The sequence below is a fragment of the Caloenas nicobarica genome, chromosome 1, assembly GCF_036013445.1.
Source record: "Caloenas nicobarica isolate bCalNic1 chromosome 1, bCalNic1.hap1, whole genome shotgun sequence".
Classification (NCBI taxonomy): Eukaryota; Metazoa; Chordata; class Aves; order Columbiformes; family Columbidae; genus Caloenas; species Caloenas nicobarica.
Genome location: NC_088245.1, coordinates 90,595,772 through 90,614,184, shown reverse-complemented (window position 1 = coordinate 90,614,184; position 18,413 = coordinate 90,595,772). Strand labels below are relative to the sequence as shown.

Below are 18,413 nucleotides of genomic sequence, written 5' to 3'. Positions count from 1 at the left end.
CGGTCTATGAGTTATCCCCATCGTACAATAGGATATCCAACCATGCAGCTGCTTGTGTAGGAGCATGTCATGAGCAAGAGTGAGTGCAAACTTTCTAATTGTTACTCCTTCAGAGCTTGTTTCCCTCCCAAGCAAGAGAACCACTTTGACCTCATCCTTCAGCCCTTGTGTATTTGTGTACCTAGATGTCAACTTGTGACTCAACTCCTTTTTGATGCCTAGAGAGCCACGTTTAAGCAGTAAGCTTGATGTCATTTACAATGCAACATAACTATATTCCCCGCCGGCCTGTGACTCAACATTAGCTGTGCTGTGTGCCTGCACTTACACATCTCGCTTTAAGACACTGCTGTATTTTACGGGACTGCTGAAATTTGGACTGTTAAAACACCATGATATGAATATCGAAAAGGCGCTGTGCAGCTCACAGCAAGCGCTGGGTTGTCTGTAAGGTTAACAGAGTGGGAATTACCAGCGAAATGTTTATGATTATATTTGTGCTTTCCTCTGTGCGAGGCAGCCGAGTGTGACTGCTCCCTCGGGCCTGGCTCTGCCAGCTCCCACCATCAGCCACCTTGGCCTCAGCCCCCCACACCGCGGCCCAAGGGCCGACTTCATTATTGTCTCAATATGTATTTTTCCAGGAACCATCACATCCAGACCATGTTTAGCAGGACTTCTGTCATTGAAGAGCTTCAGTCCATTACCTGGAGTGCAGGAGGCCAGGCTGCCCCAGATGAGCAGCCTCTAGGCCAGGGGTGTCAAACTCATGTTCAACAGCGGCCACATCAGCCTCACAGTTGCCTTCAAAAGGCCAGATGTAATTTTAGGACTGTATAAATGTAACCACTCCAACATTTTAGGACTGTATAAATGTAACTAATCCTACATTTATACAGTCCTAAAATTACATTCGGCCCTTTGAAGGCAACTGCGAAGCTGATGTGTGGCCCCCGGTGAAAATGAGTTTGACACCCCTGCCATAGGCACTTGGGTGGCTCTGCAGAGTGAGCCGAGGTTGGCCACAGCTGACACGGAGCTACAGCTAAGTCCCTCACACTCCTGGCTTCTCCATAGTCCTCTACTTCTCCTGCTCAGGCTCCTCCTGGTCTGGGGAGTTTATTAGTGCTGGAGGACGACTGGGCTTGAGATGACAGTGTCAACATGCCGTTTTGGTACAGAAGAGGGGAGTCGGGGCCAGGATCCCCAAAGCCACCTCAGCAGCATCTCAGCCACCCCAAGGCTTCCTGGCTATGGCTGGCTCTGTGCTGGGCTACTCCCCTTCCTTACATCGTATTTCTGATCCGGGTGCAGCGCTGGAAAACCCTGAGCTGCTTCTGGAGACATCCAGGGTATGCTGGGGCAGGCCGCTGAGTTACTGCGAGAAACAAATGGCCTCTGGGTGCTGCACAGCTGTGTCCCCAGTGCTGCATTTTAGTTACAAGGTATAGTGCGATTCAAGCTGGCTTTGTGTTGAACCAACTCTGGCGTAAAGTATTGTCCTGTGACTGTTTAGAAGAAAAACCCTAGGAAGCTAACCTCAGCTTGTTTGTGGGTTTAATACACATTGTCAGGCAAATAACTTCATCTCTCTGTCTCCATTTATCACATGTATATGAGGTTTTAGAATCCCCAAAAAAATATGGTGAAGGCTATTGTTTGTAAAGTGCTTTGAACCTTATTTTTAAAATAATAGAAATGGAAGAAGGAAAGCCTTCTAGGATCTTACTTTATTTCCATGGATTTGTTTCTAAATACATGATTTTTAAAAAAATGAATGCAAACTCCTACTTCAGACAAGCAAGCAAATCTACTGTTTGGAAATGTGGTGGTGCACAGTTATTGTTCTTGTGTGTTTGTTGTTTTTGTTTCTTCTGACTGTGTTAGGCTCTCAGAGGGAACAGTGATTGTATCGTCATCTGCTTGACAATTTACGATTGCGTTACCAAGCATCCAGGCACGGCTTTTCAGCCGTGATTTATACAAACTGCACACTTGAGCAGCACGACAGGCCGTCATCATTAACTTCATTTCTGTGAAGGAGACTTCCTCACGGTGGTGAGTGCAAACTGCCTGCATGTCACCTGCAAGCTGTTTCTGATGAAATCACCAGCGTGTCTTGATGGGCCGAGGAGAGACCCCAGCGTGCAGAACGGCCCCGCTCTCAGCACCCCGAAGCGCTGCACCCAGTGGTTCGACAACCCCCCGTCACGTGAGGTTAATGGGAATTGCCGAACTTTGTTCACCTGAGGAAGATGAATCATACCCATTCTTTTCAATTTGTCTTCATTGAAGGGCTTCGCAGGCTCTTGATCGTTCTTGTCTTTCTCTTTTGAACTCTCTCCAGTTCTTTGTACAAAGCACATCTCAGGTTCATTTTTAAGTGAATTTTTTTTTTTTTTTAAATAACTGTACAATACAGCTTTTCCTTTGGGGATGGACCTGGAGCTGCATATTGTTTGTATAGTTACTTAGGCTTCTTGAGCTGAATTGCTTTGTTGTTGTTGTTTTTTTTCTTTTAGCTACATTTGTGAACTTGCTACATGTTTATGAACTGACACAAGGGCAGTTTCATCAGTTTTAGATGCTGAAAACCAACAATATTACTGTGCCCTGCTTGATGCGATCAGGGTATAAACATACACAATGTTGATTAGGAAATAAACATGAACATCTTCTGAGCAACGATTTTGAGTGTTCATGACATGAACTTTGAGTGTTCATGTCATGAATTGACATGTTCATGTCAATTAGGGTAGTAGTAGATTTTTCTCCCTCAGAAAAGTTTTAACAGTTATTCTAAAAACAAATAAAATTATTCTGGGGGCGACCTATCCAACAAGAGGTAGCCAGTTGAGGTTCCTGTACAGGGAATTCGGGTTTAAAACCTTCCTCTCAAACTGAAAGCGCATCAGGGTGTCTCATGGGTATCTCAGGGGTGTGTCCTGAACATCTGGGGTTAAAAGTCTGTTTATCCTGCCCATAGTTCCCATCTCATGATTAGTGGTCTTCAGCATCCGCAAACTGGGAGCCCAAGGAAACACTTGCAGAGAAGACACTGCAGCTTTACAGTTGCAATATATAACCTGGGGTACGAGAGACACATTTTCAAATTCCTATTCTGAAGAGAGCAGTGATTTCAGCCCGGAGCTCCAGCTGACGATGGTGGTGTCAATCTGTCTTTACATTTAACACAACATTTTGTCCTGAGAAGCCTTTCCCTAAAATTATGTCCAAATGGATGTATTTTCTCGCACACACAAGTTTTAAATGATGAAGGAATCCCTAACCAGGCCCAGTAGTGGATCCCTGCAGGAGGTGCTATGGGGTTTTCCCAGAAAACAGAGGCTCTGTGTCAGGCTTCCTTGCAGTACCTGGGTGTTGGGGATCCTGGATTGTCTCCATGCAGATCCTGTGCTCATTCTCTGACCCGGACCTGCCAGCTGCATGGAGCACAGCCCGGACTCTGAGAGGGTAAAATGTCCTGTATTGGATCAGGGAGGTTGCAAATGTTTCCATCCTTGGAGATACTCCAGCTCAGCTGGCTGAGGTCCTGGATAACCTGGTCTAACTGACCCTGTTTGGAGAGAGGGTTGGACCTGCAGTGGTTCCTTCCAACCTAATGAATCCTATGATTCTTATTCAGATTTCCATTTCCTTCGCAAAAGGACAGACTTGCCCACATACTGGCTTTTTTTTTTCAGGAAGCACCGTGTGGCATTGCCACATTTATGCCATCAAGCATGCAGTGATACAAATGGCCTTGTTTGTTGATGTATCTGATGTTTCTCTACAGGTGCTGTACCAGTTCTTGGACTGACAGACCCAAGACTCTGCTACTTACTGGACGGATTCCTCTTCATTTACGCAGTTGTCATGACAGCCCTTTTTGTGAAAGCGAAGGTCAGTCTATCCAAACACAGATGCATTTGGCTTTGGTGGTGTAAATAAGCTGGGCTTAGTGGAAAGTGGATGTGGAGAGGAACCATGTCTCTTTGAATAAGACCTTTCCATTTTTTTTTTTTTTAATTTTCTCTCTATCATAGGATAGTTTGGGTTGGAAGGGAGCTTCAAAGGTCATCTAGTCCAACTCCCCTGCAATGAGCAGGGACATCTGCAATTAGATCAGTTGCTCAGAGCCCCGTCCAGCCTGGCCTTGAATGTCTCCAGGGATGGGGCATCTAACACCTTCCCGGGCAACCTGTACCAGTGCTTTACTGCCCTCATTGTAAAAAATTTCTTCCTCATGTCTAGCTTGAATCTCCCCTCCTTTAGTTTAAAACCATTACCCCTTGTCCTGTTGCAACAGACCCTGCTAAAAAGTCTGCCCCCATCTCTCCTAGGAGGCCCCTTTTAAGCACTGAAAGGCTGCAATAAGGTCTCGCCAGAGCCTTCTCTTCTCCAGGCTGAACAACCCCAACTGTCTCAGCCTGTCCTCATAGGAGAGCTGTTCCAGCCCTCTGATCATGTTTGTGGCCTCCTCTGGCCCCTCTCCACCAGGTCCATGTCTTTCCTGCACTGAGGGCTCCAGAGCTGGACACAGGACTCCAGGTGGGGTCTCACCAGAGCAGAGGGTGCTACAGTTAATGGGTGCAGTCAGGGATTCTGGATATTGTAGCTGGTAAATGCCCGATCAACAGTGATGTGGTTTCTTCTACTGCTTTGTCATTGGAAAGAGAAGAGGGGATGTACAGAAAAAACAGGATAAATGCCAAGTTTACAACAGATGTATTAAAACATCTCAAGAAGTCAGACATCTTTGATAGTATGAATGTGACGATGTGGATAATATAACTCCAATAACCACAGGAGATGAGTCAGGGGAACAGGACAGACAGAACTTGCTGGGCTGTTGTTACCATCCAGCAGCTGTTCAGCATCTAGGGAAACACTTGGTGGCTTTAGTGCACTTCCACAGAAGAAGACAATGCAATGTGATGGAGGCATGTGTGTTTCCAGACGCGTCCCTGCTCTGAGAGCTCTGCTCATCAGAAGAGAGGAGCTGCCTGCCTCTCGCCGGCACAGGGCACTCCAATGCAATGGTGCTTTCAGGCCAAAAGGTGCCTTGGCCGCTGTCGGTACATCTGGCTCAGCCTCCTCCCAGAAGCAAAGGCCGCGCTCGCTTCTGACCAGGTGGCGTCTGGGCTCGCCAGCGGGAGCCCTGGCAGCGTGATGTGCTGCTGCTGCTGGTGCCCCAGCGGCTCTTCGCTGGGATCGTTTCTCAGGGCAGCAAAGCCAGTGCTGAACCCAGAGGGAGGGATGTTTGGAGGAAATGAGCAGAACTCGGTAACGGCAAAGGAGAAACCTTTTTTGTTGCCGGTGTAGATCCTGACTGCAGATGAAAGCACCACTCTGGGACTGGAAGCCTTTGTGAGGCTGCGGGAGGGACGAGCTGCTGGGGGACGTGGAGCATGATGGAGCCGTGCCCCTTGCCTGGAGCAGGGCGACACCACCACACTTACGGAGGGCTCAGCAAAGCATCCGAGGAGGAGCAGCCGCGGTGCCCTCGCCAGCCACCCTTCCTCCCCCACCAGAGCCTGTCGCTGCTGCGGGGGCAGAAACTCTGTGGTTTCTGCATCTGGGGCTCCCTGCAGGGGCAGAGCTGGAAATGGCTCCTGGTGGGAGGCAGCGGCCCTCACCTTTCGGTCTGGGAGCGCTCGCTGTCCTCCTGGCGCACCTGGCTGGGAGCTGGCACTGGGCACAGCCTGCAGCTGCAGCGGTGAGCTGCGCCACGGGGAAGGCGGCAGAAGGAAAGGGAAAGCCGGGGCTGGGGTTGCGCTGGAGTCTCACAGCCAAAAGCAGCAGAGGCGCTGCAGCTGAGACACCACCATAAAGCACCGAGAGACTGTTGGGGCGTTTTCCACGGGGCCTCCCTCTGTCTTGTCCTAAACCTAAGACTTTTTCAGAAATCTTCCAAGCTGTGTTGTATCTCTAACCTCACCTCCTGGCCAGAAGAATTGTTTGTGGAGGCTTTTGCCAAGGGCACAGCCTCATCTCTGTTGTGAGCCTGTTATGGACCACATGGAGGACGCACATGAACATTTAGGCTCCATTGCAAGAAACATGAGTTAGATGCTTGGTAAATTACTGGCCCCACCAAAGCTTCAGTGGTGATAAAGGCACTTTCACAGGGGAAGTAGTCGGGTAGATAACTTGTAACTACTACAAATATGATTTTAAAAAACAAAGTCAAGTTTATCCTATGCCTAAAAACAAACCCATCTAGAGTGTTGCTTTTAATAAAGATTTTATCATACAATAATAACTACAGAAGGTTAAAGCGATACAGAATGTAGTTTGACACCGTTCTTTGAAAGGACTGGAACACAAAGTAGCTGCTCTCACTGTCCTAAAACTGCCCTTTTTTTCCTGAAACTCTGGCTCAGCAATTAACTGCTTATAAATATTGTGAGAAGCAGAGTCAAAGAGTATCTACAGAAGGGAAATCCTTTACATACTCATTAGCGGCTGCTGGTGCCACTTTGCCATAGTGGCCCCGCAGCCCCACAAGCCGCGTGCTGCTCCCGAGGGGCGCGGGGAGCCCCAGTGCCCTCTGAAGCTGAGGGCACCCAGGAACTTTGCAGGCACTGCTTTTGCTGGAGGACTTGGGGTCTTTGGCGGGGGGGGTGCTTTTGGTTGCCAGCAGCCCCAGATAACCACGTTTTCTTAATATAGGCTGCAATTATGTTTTTATAGCCTGATGGAGCTACTTTCAATAGCACAGGTTTATGATATGCACAAAAAAGGTGTGTGTGGGGGGGGGGGGGCGCAAACAAACAACCAAAACCAAACAGATGCTTTGAATAGCAGTGAACTGGTGTTATGTGCAAGTAAAGTGGCCTGGCTGCCGAGAGCATCCTGATGTGTGGATGAAAGTGCCAGTGCAGCAGTGGCTTGTGTGGCCCACAGCCACATCGATCCACATCTGGCTGCTCGTGGGGTGCCCTGTTTCTGAGGGGAGTAACTTCTAGGAGAGAGGGAAGGAAAGGACTGAACGGAGCTGCTGTCTCTCTGCTCACAGTATGGTCTCTCTTCCAGCTTAGCCAAGCCTCTGAACCACAGCTGCAACCAGGCCAGAATGATGTGTATAATGTAAGTAACTACTGGTTTTTGTTTGTTTGTTTTCAAATCTGTTTCCCAGACAGACTTGTTTTGGCCCTTAAAGATGGCAAATAGCCTGTGGATCAGAAAAACTCAATGACCCAGCTAATAAAAGCAATATACCCAAGTGTGCAGCACAGCAGCTATAAGGAAGAAAAATAAAACCCGACAAGGGCAACTTCTATGGTCACTTGTCTGGCTGCATGCTGGATAGATATATGGGCTTTAGGTTCCTCATTTGGCCCACTGGGCTGAAGCTATACCAGGAATCCAGACCATTTTGGAGGCAGTGCTCAATGTGCTGCACCATGTAAGATGCCTGCAGAAGCTCTGTGTGTCTGTCTGTGTATGTCTGTGTGTGTGTAGCCACCAGACTGTCATATGTGACATGCAAACCCCAACTCCGCAGCTGGCTTGCAGCTCTGACCAATTGCTGTTCCTCAGGTGACTCGCAGCCATGCCACCGCCTGTGTTGCCAGCATTATTTGGTGTGGGCTGGAGAAAGGGCAAATGCCCGGGAATGCTGTGTTGCTGACTCTGGGCGACTGTAGCTCTTGTAGCATCGGGTGTGCGGAGCCCGAGTCACCACAGCCTGGCTGTCTCTGTCCCTCAGCTTTCCTATTTCCCCATAGTGAGACCTGTGGTACCAGATGGAACTCGAGGTGTACCTGGTCTGCTGTGCCCTGGTGGCACCCAGCATCAGGTGGCTCCTCAGGCAGTGGCAGAGGGCAGAGAAAAGACCCTGTCCGTCCTTCCTAGTTAAATCGCTCACTCATGGCAGCATTAAACTCTGGCTATTTTTGCTATGTCTAGCTGGCTTTTGATTTTAATTTTTTTTTTCCTCTCACGCTTTTGACCATAGCCACATCCTGTGATGAGTTCTACTCTTTAACTGTGTAATGTATGAACGCCAATGCATTTTTTTTTCAGTTTAAGAAGTGTTGCTTGTCACCTTTTCAGTAGCGCTCTGTCCGGTGTGTTCTTCTGACCTGAAATCTCTCCTTTGCCCTCACCCGAGGTAGCCTTTCCCAGATGAGAAACGTGTTGCACGTAAAATTTCTGCAGCCAGTTGATATAAATTTAGACGAGCTGTTCTGCAAGAAAAATCAAGTTTGTGGATCTTCACCCACCAGTGGGAGAGAAAGCATGAAAGTCAGAGTACTTCCCCCTCGCGTGCTCTCATTTTCAGCTCATTTCGACTTAAGAAAGTTTCTTGATGCAACGGCTTGCAGTTTTGTGCTGCACAAAGCACTTCTTGTTGTTTCCATGGCTTAATTATAGAAACTTTTATTGACAGTTGCATTGAGGAGTAAAATAATTTCTAGCTCTGCTATAATACTCATGAAGTCGGACAACAAACTGAGTTCCCGTTGTTGTGTTAAGTCGAGACCTGCTTTCTCACGATCGCAACGTCCGTCACTGCTTCTCGCTTTCTCGTTTCAGCAACTGTCTCGTGGGCGCAGAGACGAGTATGACGTTCTGGGGGCAAAGCGAGGTGCAGACCCTGAGCTGGGCGGGAGACACCAGGTAACTTCCATCCACACGTGCACCTTTTTTCTTTTCAGTCTGGTTCCTTCCTTCTCACGTCTAACCGCTGCTCAGACACGCAGGCACTCACCACGCGTTCACTAAGCGCCAGCGCCTTCCTGGAGAGGGAACGACAAAATCTGTGTAGTAACTCAGGCGGCTGGCGGTGTGGCGGGGACAGGAGCAAAGCTTCCCCCCTCCCCTTTGATCTTTGCCCCTCGCCCTCCCGCTGTCACTTTGCTGAGCGCTTGCAGCCACCCAGGGTAGGAAGTGACACCCAGCCGTGGGGCGGATGTGGAGCAGGCAGGGCAGGAGTGGGTGTTTCGCGAGAGCTCGCTGCACGTGATGCCGCCAAACAAGTTGCCAACAAAGCCAAGCAGCAGCCAAAACAACTTTCTGCTGCAGGGCCCAACAGTTTCAAAGGAAAAGGGAGGGGAAACCTTCTGCATCAGCGAGTAGGGCTTGCCTGCAGGTGACAGCTGTAGGGATTGTGCAGAGAAGAGCCAAGTTTTATCAATTATTAAAATTAAATTGATTTTCCTGAGAACAAGTTGTCTTAACAGAACCTTATGGGTGGAGGCAAGATGGGCTGTAATGAGTATGGCACCTCCATGGAACTATAGCTGTGCCTTAGAGCAAATGTACAGGCACATGCAAGGTGGTGGGGGATGCTGGCAGGGCAACACATGGGCAACTTTCTTCTTTTGTTTTACAGCAGAGAAGGAGGAACCCTCAGGACACTGTTTACACTGTGAGTAGAGGGAGAGGAGAGGGAGGGATGGCTGGAAATAAGAGTTTCTATTTCATAGGAAACTTTTTTTCTCCATCTCTTCAAACTTAAGAGCTGCTTTCCAAGATTTCTCTTCTGTTCTACCCCCCCTCTTTTTTTGCTAGAAAATTTCTGTTCCCTTCTCCATGACAGGAGAGAAACATTGGCAGATGGGGAAAATAATTTGGATCGAGATACCGGCTGATCTCTTCAGGTTAGCCATTAGTGACTAACCAACCTTCCTCCCATGTCACTGGTGCTGCAGTATTTGATGTTCTTGTTCTCCTGCCTCTCGGACAAAGGCCAAACGCCAGAGCATCTGAGAGTGACTCGATTCAAATCTGACTAAATGTGCTCCGAAGGATAGATACATGACTGATAAATCTCGTGTCTTGACTCAGGGCTTTCTGGGTGTTCAGGGCTTTCTGGGTGTTCAGTGCTTGCTGAGAAATGAGCTCGTTTCCAAGACTTGCCTTCATCCTTATTGAATCAGACGCTCTGATCACAGCTGGTCAGAAGCATTTGGGAACTACTTCCCTGGATGGAGGAAGGAAGAGCTCCTCCTTCTTAACCTTTGCCCTGCAATGTTAGACTTCCCTTTTCTCTGGGCCTGAGCTGCGTGTTCAGGTTCGTCTGCTCAACAAATGCTGCTATAAAGCTTTTTTTTTGGAGAGCTTTGACTGTAGCATATTGCACCAGTCTAGATAAACGACTTGGCTGAGGCAGAGTTATATTCATTTAAGTGTTTGGAGATGAGGTGGTATTGATGTGCTACGCAGATTTGATCACGTGTAGCATCAACTTAAATACACATTGGTCAAGTCCCACCGCTGTCCCTTCTTCTCTGGAATACATTGAAGTTCTGAAGGCAAGGCGGGCCCAGAAGCACAGCTTGAAGTGCAGCCACCCTGGGGCTGCCCTGGCTTTGCTAGTAGCACGCTGACTCTTCCCCTGTCTCTGCTTGCAGTCACTGCAGAAGGACAAGATGGGTGAGGCATACAGTGAAATCGGAATGAAGGGGGAGGTAAGTCCTACTTTCCTTCCTGCTGAAAGCCTGGGATGCAAAACCCCTCACTGCTGCTCCCTCACAGAGCTGTAGTCCCGGCTGCACGTCGCTGCCTTGCACGAGGATGTCCCTGTGTTGCACAGCACCTACAGGCACAGCTGCCAGCAGTTACCTATTTCCTGTAGTATCCGGTGTGTTGGGTGCAACAGTAAATAAGACGTACAGCTGTGGTGTTATAGTAGCCATAAAACAAGGTGGAGATTGGGCGGTGAGCTTTGTCCTGTCAATATTAGACACACAGCCCGTGTACCAGCAGTGTCTATGTGCAGATTCAATAAGTCAACTGAAAACATTTCAACTTTTGGACGGAAAACTTTTGACGGCTGCAACAGCTGAGGAGGCGGAGGGTATGAGATGGGTGAGGAATAGTGGGGAGGCTGGTCTGCTTTATAGACACGAGTAAGTGTTTGCAAACTCCTCCTTGTGCCTGTCTTCAGAAAAATGATGGGAGAAACATTCTCCTTCCTCCACTTCCACTCTCAAATATTTAAGAAGGAACAGATCAGTTATGCCTAAAGCCAGCAGCAATCGGATACTTGCAGCTCTGTGCACCACCTGCTGGGGGAGGGAAACTTGTGTTGAAAAGATACCATCTGGGGACGCTGTTTATGGTGAAATGAAAAATTGCTGTGACCTACACAGGTTCTGTATAATGTCATGGTGTCTTATATATAAATTTTCCCTCTGAAAAGTGGAAAAAATGGCATTTCAAAATAAAGTTCAGCATTGAGAAATGCTGAAGTGACACCAACTTTTTTTTTAAAAAAAATTATTCTAATGCCCCTCTGCCATCATGAAGCTCAGTTTGCAAGCTATGGGTTTATTAAGTCTCGCCATGTTTTTTACAAATGTTTCTATTACTGGGCGAAGGGGCTGGGAACACCAACACCCTTGATTCATTCTAGATACACAACCATCTAACAGGCTGCTGCAATTTTAACTGCAGCAGGCGCTACCTCTTGCCACACGTTTGTGTCACAGTCAGCACTCTGCTGCTGTGGGGCAGCTGTGACCAGCCAGGGCTTGACGTGCCAGCCTCCAGCCAGGGCTGCCAGCTCTGCTGTCTCCTGGTTCTCTCCGGCAATTCACTCTCTCTCGTGCATGAGTCGGCCGCTTTGCCTGGCAGCTCCTCGTGCCCCTGGGAACGCAGCCGCTTTCCCTCCTGCACAGAGGGCGTCCAGGCCAAGCACGGCTGCTGACCCTTGGTACAGGATGGGCGAAGATGGGGTTATTTTCTTTCACGTGATGGGAAAAGCACCCATTAATCTATGCTTGGTTTTCTTTCCCAAAGCAGCAGAGGCGGCGAGGCAAAGGGAATGAAGGTCTCTACCAGGTAGGCAACACATCCAGCAACTGGTCCCCTCATCTATCTTCACGGTTTAATTGTAGCCTCCAGTTACAGATCTCAGCGCACTGTTAGCAATTTATGGTGAAGCAGAGCTTTCAAAGCAGCTTTCTGAGGATAGTGACTCAGACTCAGGGCAAAGACCACACCGCTGGTACTTTGATTAAGTGGCACCATATTCAAAAAATACGACTGGCAGGAACACTTGTTGAGCTGCGCTGGTGGGAACCATTTCCACAGTCCTACATCTTGGAGAACCACCTTTTGACTGCAGCAGATGATGCATACAGTTCTGTCTCCGAGCTGATTATTGCTGAAATGGAAACCTTCAGGTTGCCAAGCAGCCGCTGTAACGCAAAGCATCGGTGGTTCAGCCCATCTTGCTGTCTCATACAGAGAACAAACTGGTCAGCACTGCCAGTCCCTTGGTGCGCTGGGTTGTTTCAGTGTTGCGCACACGTAACAGACGGCAAGGAGTCCATCAATAAAGCCCTATTTGGACTGCCATGCATGTTCCAAAATGCACTTTTTACTTTCTATAGAAGCCTGTACATTGCCACTGACATCTCAAAATGACAAAAAGAAAATGTATATTAAAAAGTTGTTCTGATGCAGCACATGCCAGGGAGTTTTCCTGTAACACAGCATATTTGTCACTAATGGCGCTTTTCTTCAGAACATACTCTACCAAGATAGTCCCAGGCAGCTGATAAGCAGCACTGTCTCCTCAAGGTACTCAGTACGCTGCTAAGTAGTCATGGCAGAGTAGTGAGGGGAAGCTGGAAGTTTTACAAGCGAGCAGCACGTGTCTTTCTACATCCTCACTCTTGGAAGTCTTGGTCACCTCTTAGGCTGACCTGGGACTCTGCCCCATCTGCTGCTGCCTCGATCTTGGAGTAGTTGGTTCTGTGGCAGCAGCAGGGATGTGGAACTCTGGCGTTACAGCTGACTCGCCCTGCTAGCGCAGGCTGGCAGGAGAGGGGGTGCTGAGCCTCAGGAAGGGGCGTGGAAGGAGATGCTGCCTGGGGTTTGCAGCCATCTGAAGCCCCGCTGCCAACTCACCTGGAGTTATATCGTTGGACTTCTCTTCCAAATTACAGGGAAGTCCAGAGAACAAAGTTTATAAGTTGATGGCTGTTCATTTGGTTAGCAAAGTTCACTCAAGCATCAGTTTGCTCTTAATGGCCAATAATGTGCAAATAAAATGTACTCTAACGCTCTGCGTAACTGGTCAGGATGAGCTGCTGTAGTCATATGTTATCCATGATACATCTTGCCTTCAGGTAAGTGACAGCTATTGACACCATGCAAAGACTGAGTCACTCATGAGTGAAAACCTCTTTGGGGGAAGAAAAAAGTAATAAAGAATTATGCTACTGAGCCCCTGCTGCCCTGTTCCTGAGCAGTCAGCTGGGGAGAACTAACCTCTCACAGTGGTACCTCACCTGTTTTTCCTGTTTTTCAGGGACTCAGTACAGCAACCAAGGACACATACGATGCTCTCCAAATGCAGCCTTTGCCCCCTCGCTAAGCAGGAGTCATGGCGGGGGTGGGCAAGGGTGAGATGCCCACTGGCTTTGGGGAGGGGAGGAGGGAAAGCCTTGTTCATCCAAAACAGGCACTATGTATTTTCTCACTGCAACAACCTACTTTGGTTGGTGCACAGAGAGAATATGTCTGGACTTGGTCAGTGCCTTCTCCTCTCCCGCTTGAATCATGTAACTGCAAGCTTTAGCCATTAAAATGTACATACTTGTAAAGTTATTTCCAATAATAGTGGTTATTAGGCTGATTTCTTGTAAGATTTGTGTTGTGGGACCAGACCAGACCTACTACCACAGCTGTTTCCATAGCTCTTACTTGCCTTCCAGGGCTATCAAGATGTCATTATGATTTCAGTGCATTTAAAGAACTTGTAAAGATAGGGCTGTAGTTTTCTTGTAGTATTTATCTTAAGACTGTTTGACATGGACCGGCTAAAGGGTTTGCTTTAAATTACCTTTTAAAAACTGCTTCAGTGGGGGATGACTTTTTTTCTTAATTGTAAAAAGTGACATGATACTACTATAGTGAAGGACAGAGGGCAAACGCAGGCTTTTCAGTCTGAAGAAAAAAGCACAAAGCTCCACCAAAAGCTCAAGCGGTGGCATTGCCACTCATCCAGCACCTGGAGCTAAACACAAGTCAGGTATGAGACACCTCAGAAGGCAGAAGCTACCCATTACAAAGAAAGTAAGGAGAACGGACAGATACAAAGAGAAAAATTCTGGAAAAGCCAGGAGAACTCACCACAGAGAATCACATCTTGGCCAAAGGGTTTGGCTGAAACTTCTGCCTCCCTCGCATGAGCAACAACTGCAACTATCACTGCAGAACAGGCTCCCCCCTAAGAGTTGATATGGTAATTCTAATGTCAGAACCAGACCAAAACGATCATTTCTGGGCAGGAAAAACTGTACAAGTGCCATTGTCAATGCAGTTTCCAAACCAGCCTATCATCAGGTTACCTCTAAGAGATGATGCAGGTATCATTCTAAAGTGATAAGAGTTCAATAATGTAATGATTTTTTGATGAATTAATAAAGTTAGTGCCAGAGACCTCTGTGTGTGTGTGATCAGCTGTGGGAATGGTACAGGCTCATCAGCTGCTGCAGTCAGGCCAGCTGGAGCAATTCGCACCCAGCAAGCATCATCTCCCAGGCAAGCTGAGGAGGACGGAATTCTGACAGGAACTTCTAAACACATCCTGGGAGGTGGGATGGGATGTTGGGAAAACGCTGTAAGGCCAAGAACAAAAAGGACACTCACCTCCAGCTGCATCCTCATTTCATCAGTGACTTGCACGACTGTGCAATGAAGCCTGTAAGCGACTCAGCAAGGACAAAATTAACTGGGGTCGGGAGGTGACCAGTGTGTTCCACCAGCCCTGACAGAGGGAGCAGAGCTAAAGCACAGCTGGGGGATGAAAAGCTGCTGCTGTGGGCACTGCCCAGAGGTTACATGTTCATTTCTTAAGGGACTGGGTTAGCAGCAGAAAAGCTTGCTGAAATTGCTGCTATCTGAATTAAGCAGTAAAACTGTATCTGCAGTATGTGCTTGTGGCTTTTAAATAATACTTCGAAGACACTAAATTAGTTTAAAAAAAAAAAAAAAAAAGAGTAAACCAAGATATTCCGTGCATGGCAATGAATGTTCCTTGCAAAGAATTTCCTAGATCCTTTACTGTTCTGCAATGACAAGAAAAATCTGAGAACTGGGTGATATCTCAAACAGCTGAGCTGAAATCTACAGTGAAGTTCCTACTGCAAAGCACTCCTTTCTTGATGGAAGCACAAAGAGTACTGAATTTTTATTTTAAATCACAATAATCATATTTACAAGCTGTAGAAGCCAAAAGTTTTGTCAGTCATAAAATACCAACTACTAAACAACGGGGAAGAAATTCTTGGGAAAAAAATTCACCTTTATGCTCTTCATATATAAATGGATCTTGATTTCAAAAAGCATCCAGCGTTTATTTCGGGGACACTCACTGTCCATATGAGCTGAGTCTTCTATCTGCATTCATGGGGAAGCTGAAGCTATGTCTTCTTTTAGGAGAGGAGCTGATAATACAGAACAAACTAGTAGAGCAAAAGCTTCAAGTGGAGTGCAAAAAAACCTGGGCTCTCCTCAGTTTTGACAAGATAAAGGGCACGAAGAACAATCTTCTGGCCCAGTTTGATGCATCCTGGGGGAAGGGGAATTCACCTTGCCCTGACACATTTAAAAAACTACAAACAAGTGCATACATGTTAAAACACTTGGAAAATGGTTTAATGATGTTTACAACAGAAATGAACTGTACAATTACAGTAAGTTTAATATATATAAAAAATTACAGCAGACAAATGCATCTACACAAAATCTACCTTTCCATTCTGATTTACTGTAATCTACACAATCTCTCAATGCCTACAGCTATCTGTAGGCAACCACTGGGAAAATAATAATAATTAATAATAATAATAAAGGACATCTTTAAAGAGACAGCATTTTGCCTTCCTCCTCACCCCTAGTGTGATCAGCGAGGTTTTGAAATGTGTGGGACTCTCACATTTCAGTCTCAAGAAAAGCCTGGGTTGCGTTTGGGTGCGGGTACTCCCATGTAGCCCTCGATTTCAAGTGTTCTGCTGACCTGAAGCGTACAAATGCAGGACAGGAGGAAGGGCAAGAGAAAAACCTCCCAGCCAGTGTAAGCGGGCAGTTGCACAGAGTAGTGACACCACGAAGACTGAAAATTTCTCTTATTTAGAAATTAAGCAAAAAGGGACTGCCCAGACAATACAGACATTCTCTCTGAAAACTATTGCGGATTTAGAAGAAAGGGCTTGTTTTTCAGCTCCCGATTCTTCATACAAAAGGTTACCTTTCAAACTAACGTGTTCAATATTTTTTCAAAAGACAATTTAAGCTACTTCCTCTTTGGCCCATCCCTTAAAAACACTGAAAACCCCTTGACACTGAGAAAGAACCTCAGCTCAATGGGGACAAAAAAAGAACATGCTGTCTCTTTAAAAAGAAAGAATCCCAGTTGGGAGCGGCCATCAGTGAAAATGCGATCCAAATTGGCGGTCGGGTGGAAATTCCTCATGGAATATTATGTACAGTTTAAAAACCCTTAGTTTTTTTTTTTCTTTTTTCTTTTTCCTTTTTTTTTTTATTTATGAACACCTAGGCAGTGAAAACTGTTATGTTAATACATACATAGACACACCCAAAACATACAAAAATACTATTATTTCAAACTACTAAGAATAGGACAAGTTCAGTTTTCTCCATGCTATGACTTAAGAGCATTACACTGAAACAAACAAGAATTTAAACGACAATTTTTTAATATCCCAGAAATATACCAAAATATACATCTAAGCTTTGGAATTACTGAGGTTAGACTAATGCAAGTGCTGGGTAATCGTACTTAATACACAAGTCTAAGGTTCTGCAGGAAAGAAATTATCTTTGGTATCTGCATCAGGCTAATAATATTAACATTTGGATTTTGCTTTGGGATAGAGCTTGTATGACCCTAGAACCAAACACCCCCCAATCAACTGAGATTAAAAAGATCCATGTAAAAAGTTCCTCCATTTGCAATCCCCCCCCCAAAAGTTAAAAAGTCACAGGCATCTACCTAGCATAAAAGGTTGAGAAATACAATGCATAGTTGCACAGTGGTGCTGCAAAAATAAAAGAAATCTAGAAAAAAGGAACTAGAGGAGAAATTAAAAGCTGCTTCTTCTTCTTTCAGGGATTCCTCACAACAGGACAGCCTCTTCCAAGCAGTGACGGGGGGGAGGGGGGAAGCTCAGAAGTGCACCTCAGCGTGTATTAATCAACATCACCCAGCCCCCAGAGGGTTAAAGCACCCAGCAGAGCAGCCAATCCTGCACCCAAGTCTTCAGCTCCTCAACCCACCTGCGAAGCCCCCCCGGCCGCCCTCTCCCAGCGCCCGCCTCCCGGATTTTGCCCCAGGGTGGCGAGTTTCTTCCCGGGGCAGCGTCCCCTCGCCTGGGGCAGCCCAGGCGTCAGCAGAGCCCCTCGCCCCAGGGCAGGCGGGCCTCACAGATGGGCTTGGTGCTGAAGACGCCCTTTGTCTTTGGTTTGTTTGTTTGTTTTGAGTTTATACAATCATTAGGAAATCTTTGGTTTTGGCTGGAAATTTTAAAAGAACAAAACAAAACAAAGAAACCGCCCCCTCCCGACTTATAGCAGCCACCGTGACCTGACAAAGCTTCTCTTTCCCAGGGGGGTAGGGGAACTACATTCAAATAAAGATGGACCAGGTTAAGGATGCAGCTGCTGGCCAGGCTGGGGAGTGGGGAAGGAATACAGGATTGTCAAATAATAAAGAAGAAAATTAAATATTTGGAGATATTTTTTTTTTTGGTCATGTTAAAAAGCGAGTAGCACGTACGCGGCACTGGGATGAGAGTGCCTCTGGGCCTTGGAGCTCAGCGCGGCCCCGGGGCAGCTGCCCTGGGGTGGGTAAAGGCAGCGCGGGGCGGCCCTTTTCCGTGGGGAGTGGAAGGGAGGGGGTGGATATTCACAGACTAATCAAGAGGACCCCTTGTAACCAAAGGAAATAAGATAAGATTGCAATTTGCCCTCACTTTGCAGTAGCTTTAAGCAGCGACATTCAGAGGCGTTGGGGGGTCACTCCCCAGGTTGCAGGTCACGGGGCGCTATAGGCCAGAGTTCAGTGTTAATCAAAGGAGGGAGGGCAGGACTTGGCAACTCTGTAGGGTTTGGAGAAAGTTAAAGCAAGTTACTCAGTTACGAGTTAGAAATGAGGTATACGACAGCTCCTGTATCTGTGGCGGATAAACACCCCACACCTACTCACACCTAGCCTTAGATACTACCACAGAGGAAGGAAATGGAACAACAGCACTGGCAGGGACGAAGAAGCTACTGCCTGGGTCCTTCCCACCGATCGCTGGCACGCGAGGTGCCCCATGGGGACCAGCGCTGCCCCAGACCTTTTCAAACCGCCCGCGGGCGGCTCCGCAGCTGTCCCATCCCTTCTTGGTCTTGCAGGGAGGCCCAGTCCGGCTCCCCAGCAC

At 47.3% G+C, this 18,413-nt stretch overlaps 1 protein-coding gene across 2 annotated transcripts in view; it reads left to right on the top strand.

The window, feature by feature from the left end:
* CD247 (CD247 molecule) overlaps window positions 1–13,339 on the top strand; it is a 55,835-nt gene extending 42,496 nt beyond the window's left edge. The window contains exons 2-8 of one of the 2 annotated variants that reach the window (XM_065657410.1): window positions 3,797–3,903; window positions 7,039–7,092; window positions 8,545–8,628; window positions 9,344–9,379; window positions 10,365–10,421; window positions 11,758–11,796; window positions 13,274–13,339. In XM_065657410.1, the coding sequence (XP_065513482.1) occupies window positions 3,797–3,903; window positions 7,039–7,092; window positions 8,545–8,628; window positions 9,344–9,379; window positions 10,365–10,421; window positions 11,758–11,796; window positions 13,274–13,339 (443 nt within the window). Of the gene's footprint in view, window positions 1–3,796; window positions 3,904–7,038; window positions 7,093–8,544; window positions 8,629–9,343; window positions 9,380–10,364; window positions 10,422–11,754; window positions 11,797–13,273 lie in introns of both variants that reach the window. The other variant, XM_065657402.1, reaches the window with a different exon arrangement.
* Window positions 13,340–18,413: the final 5,074 nt, after the last annotated feature.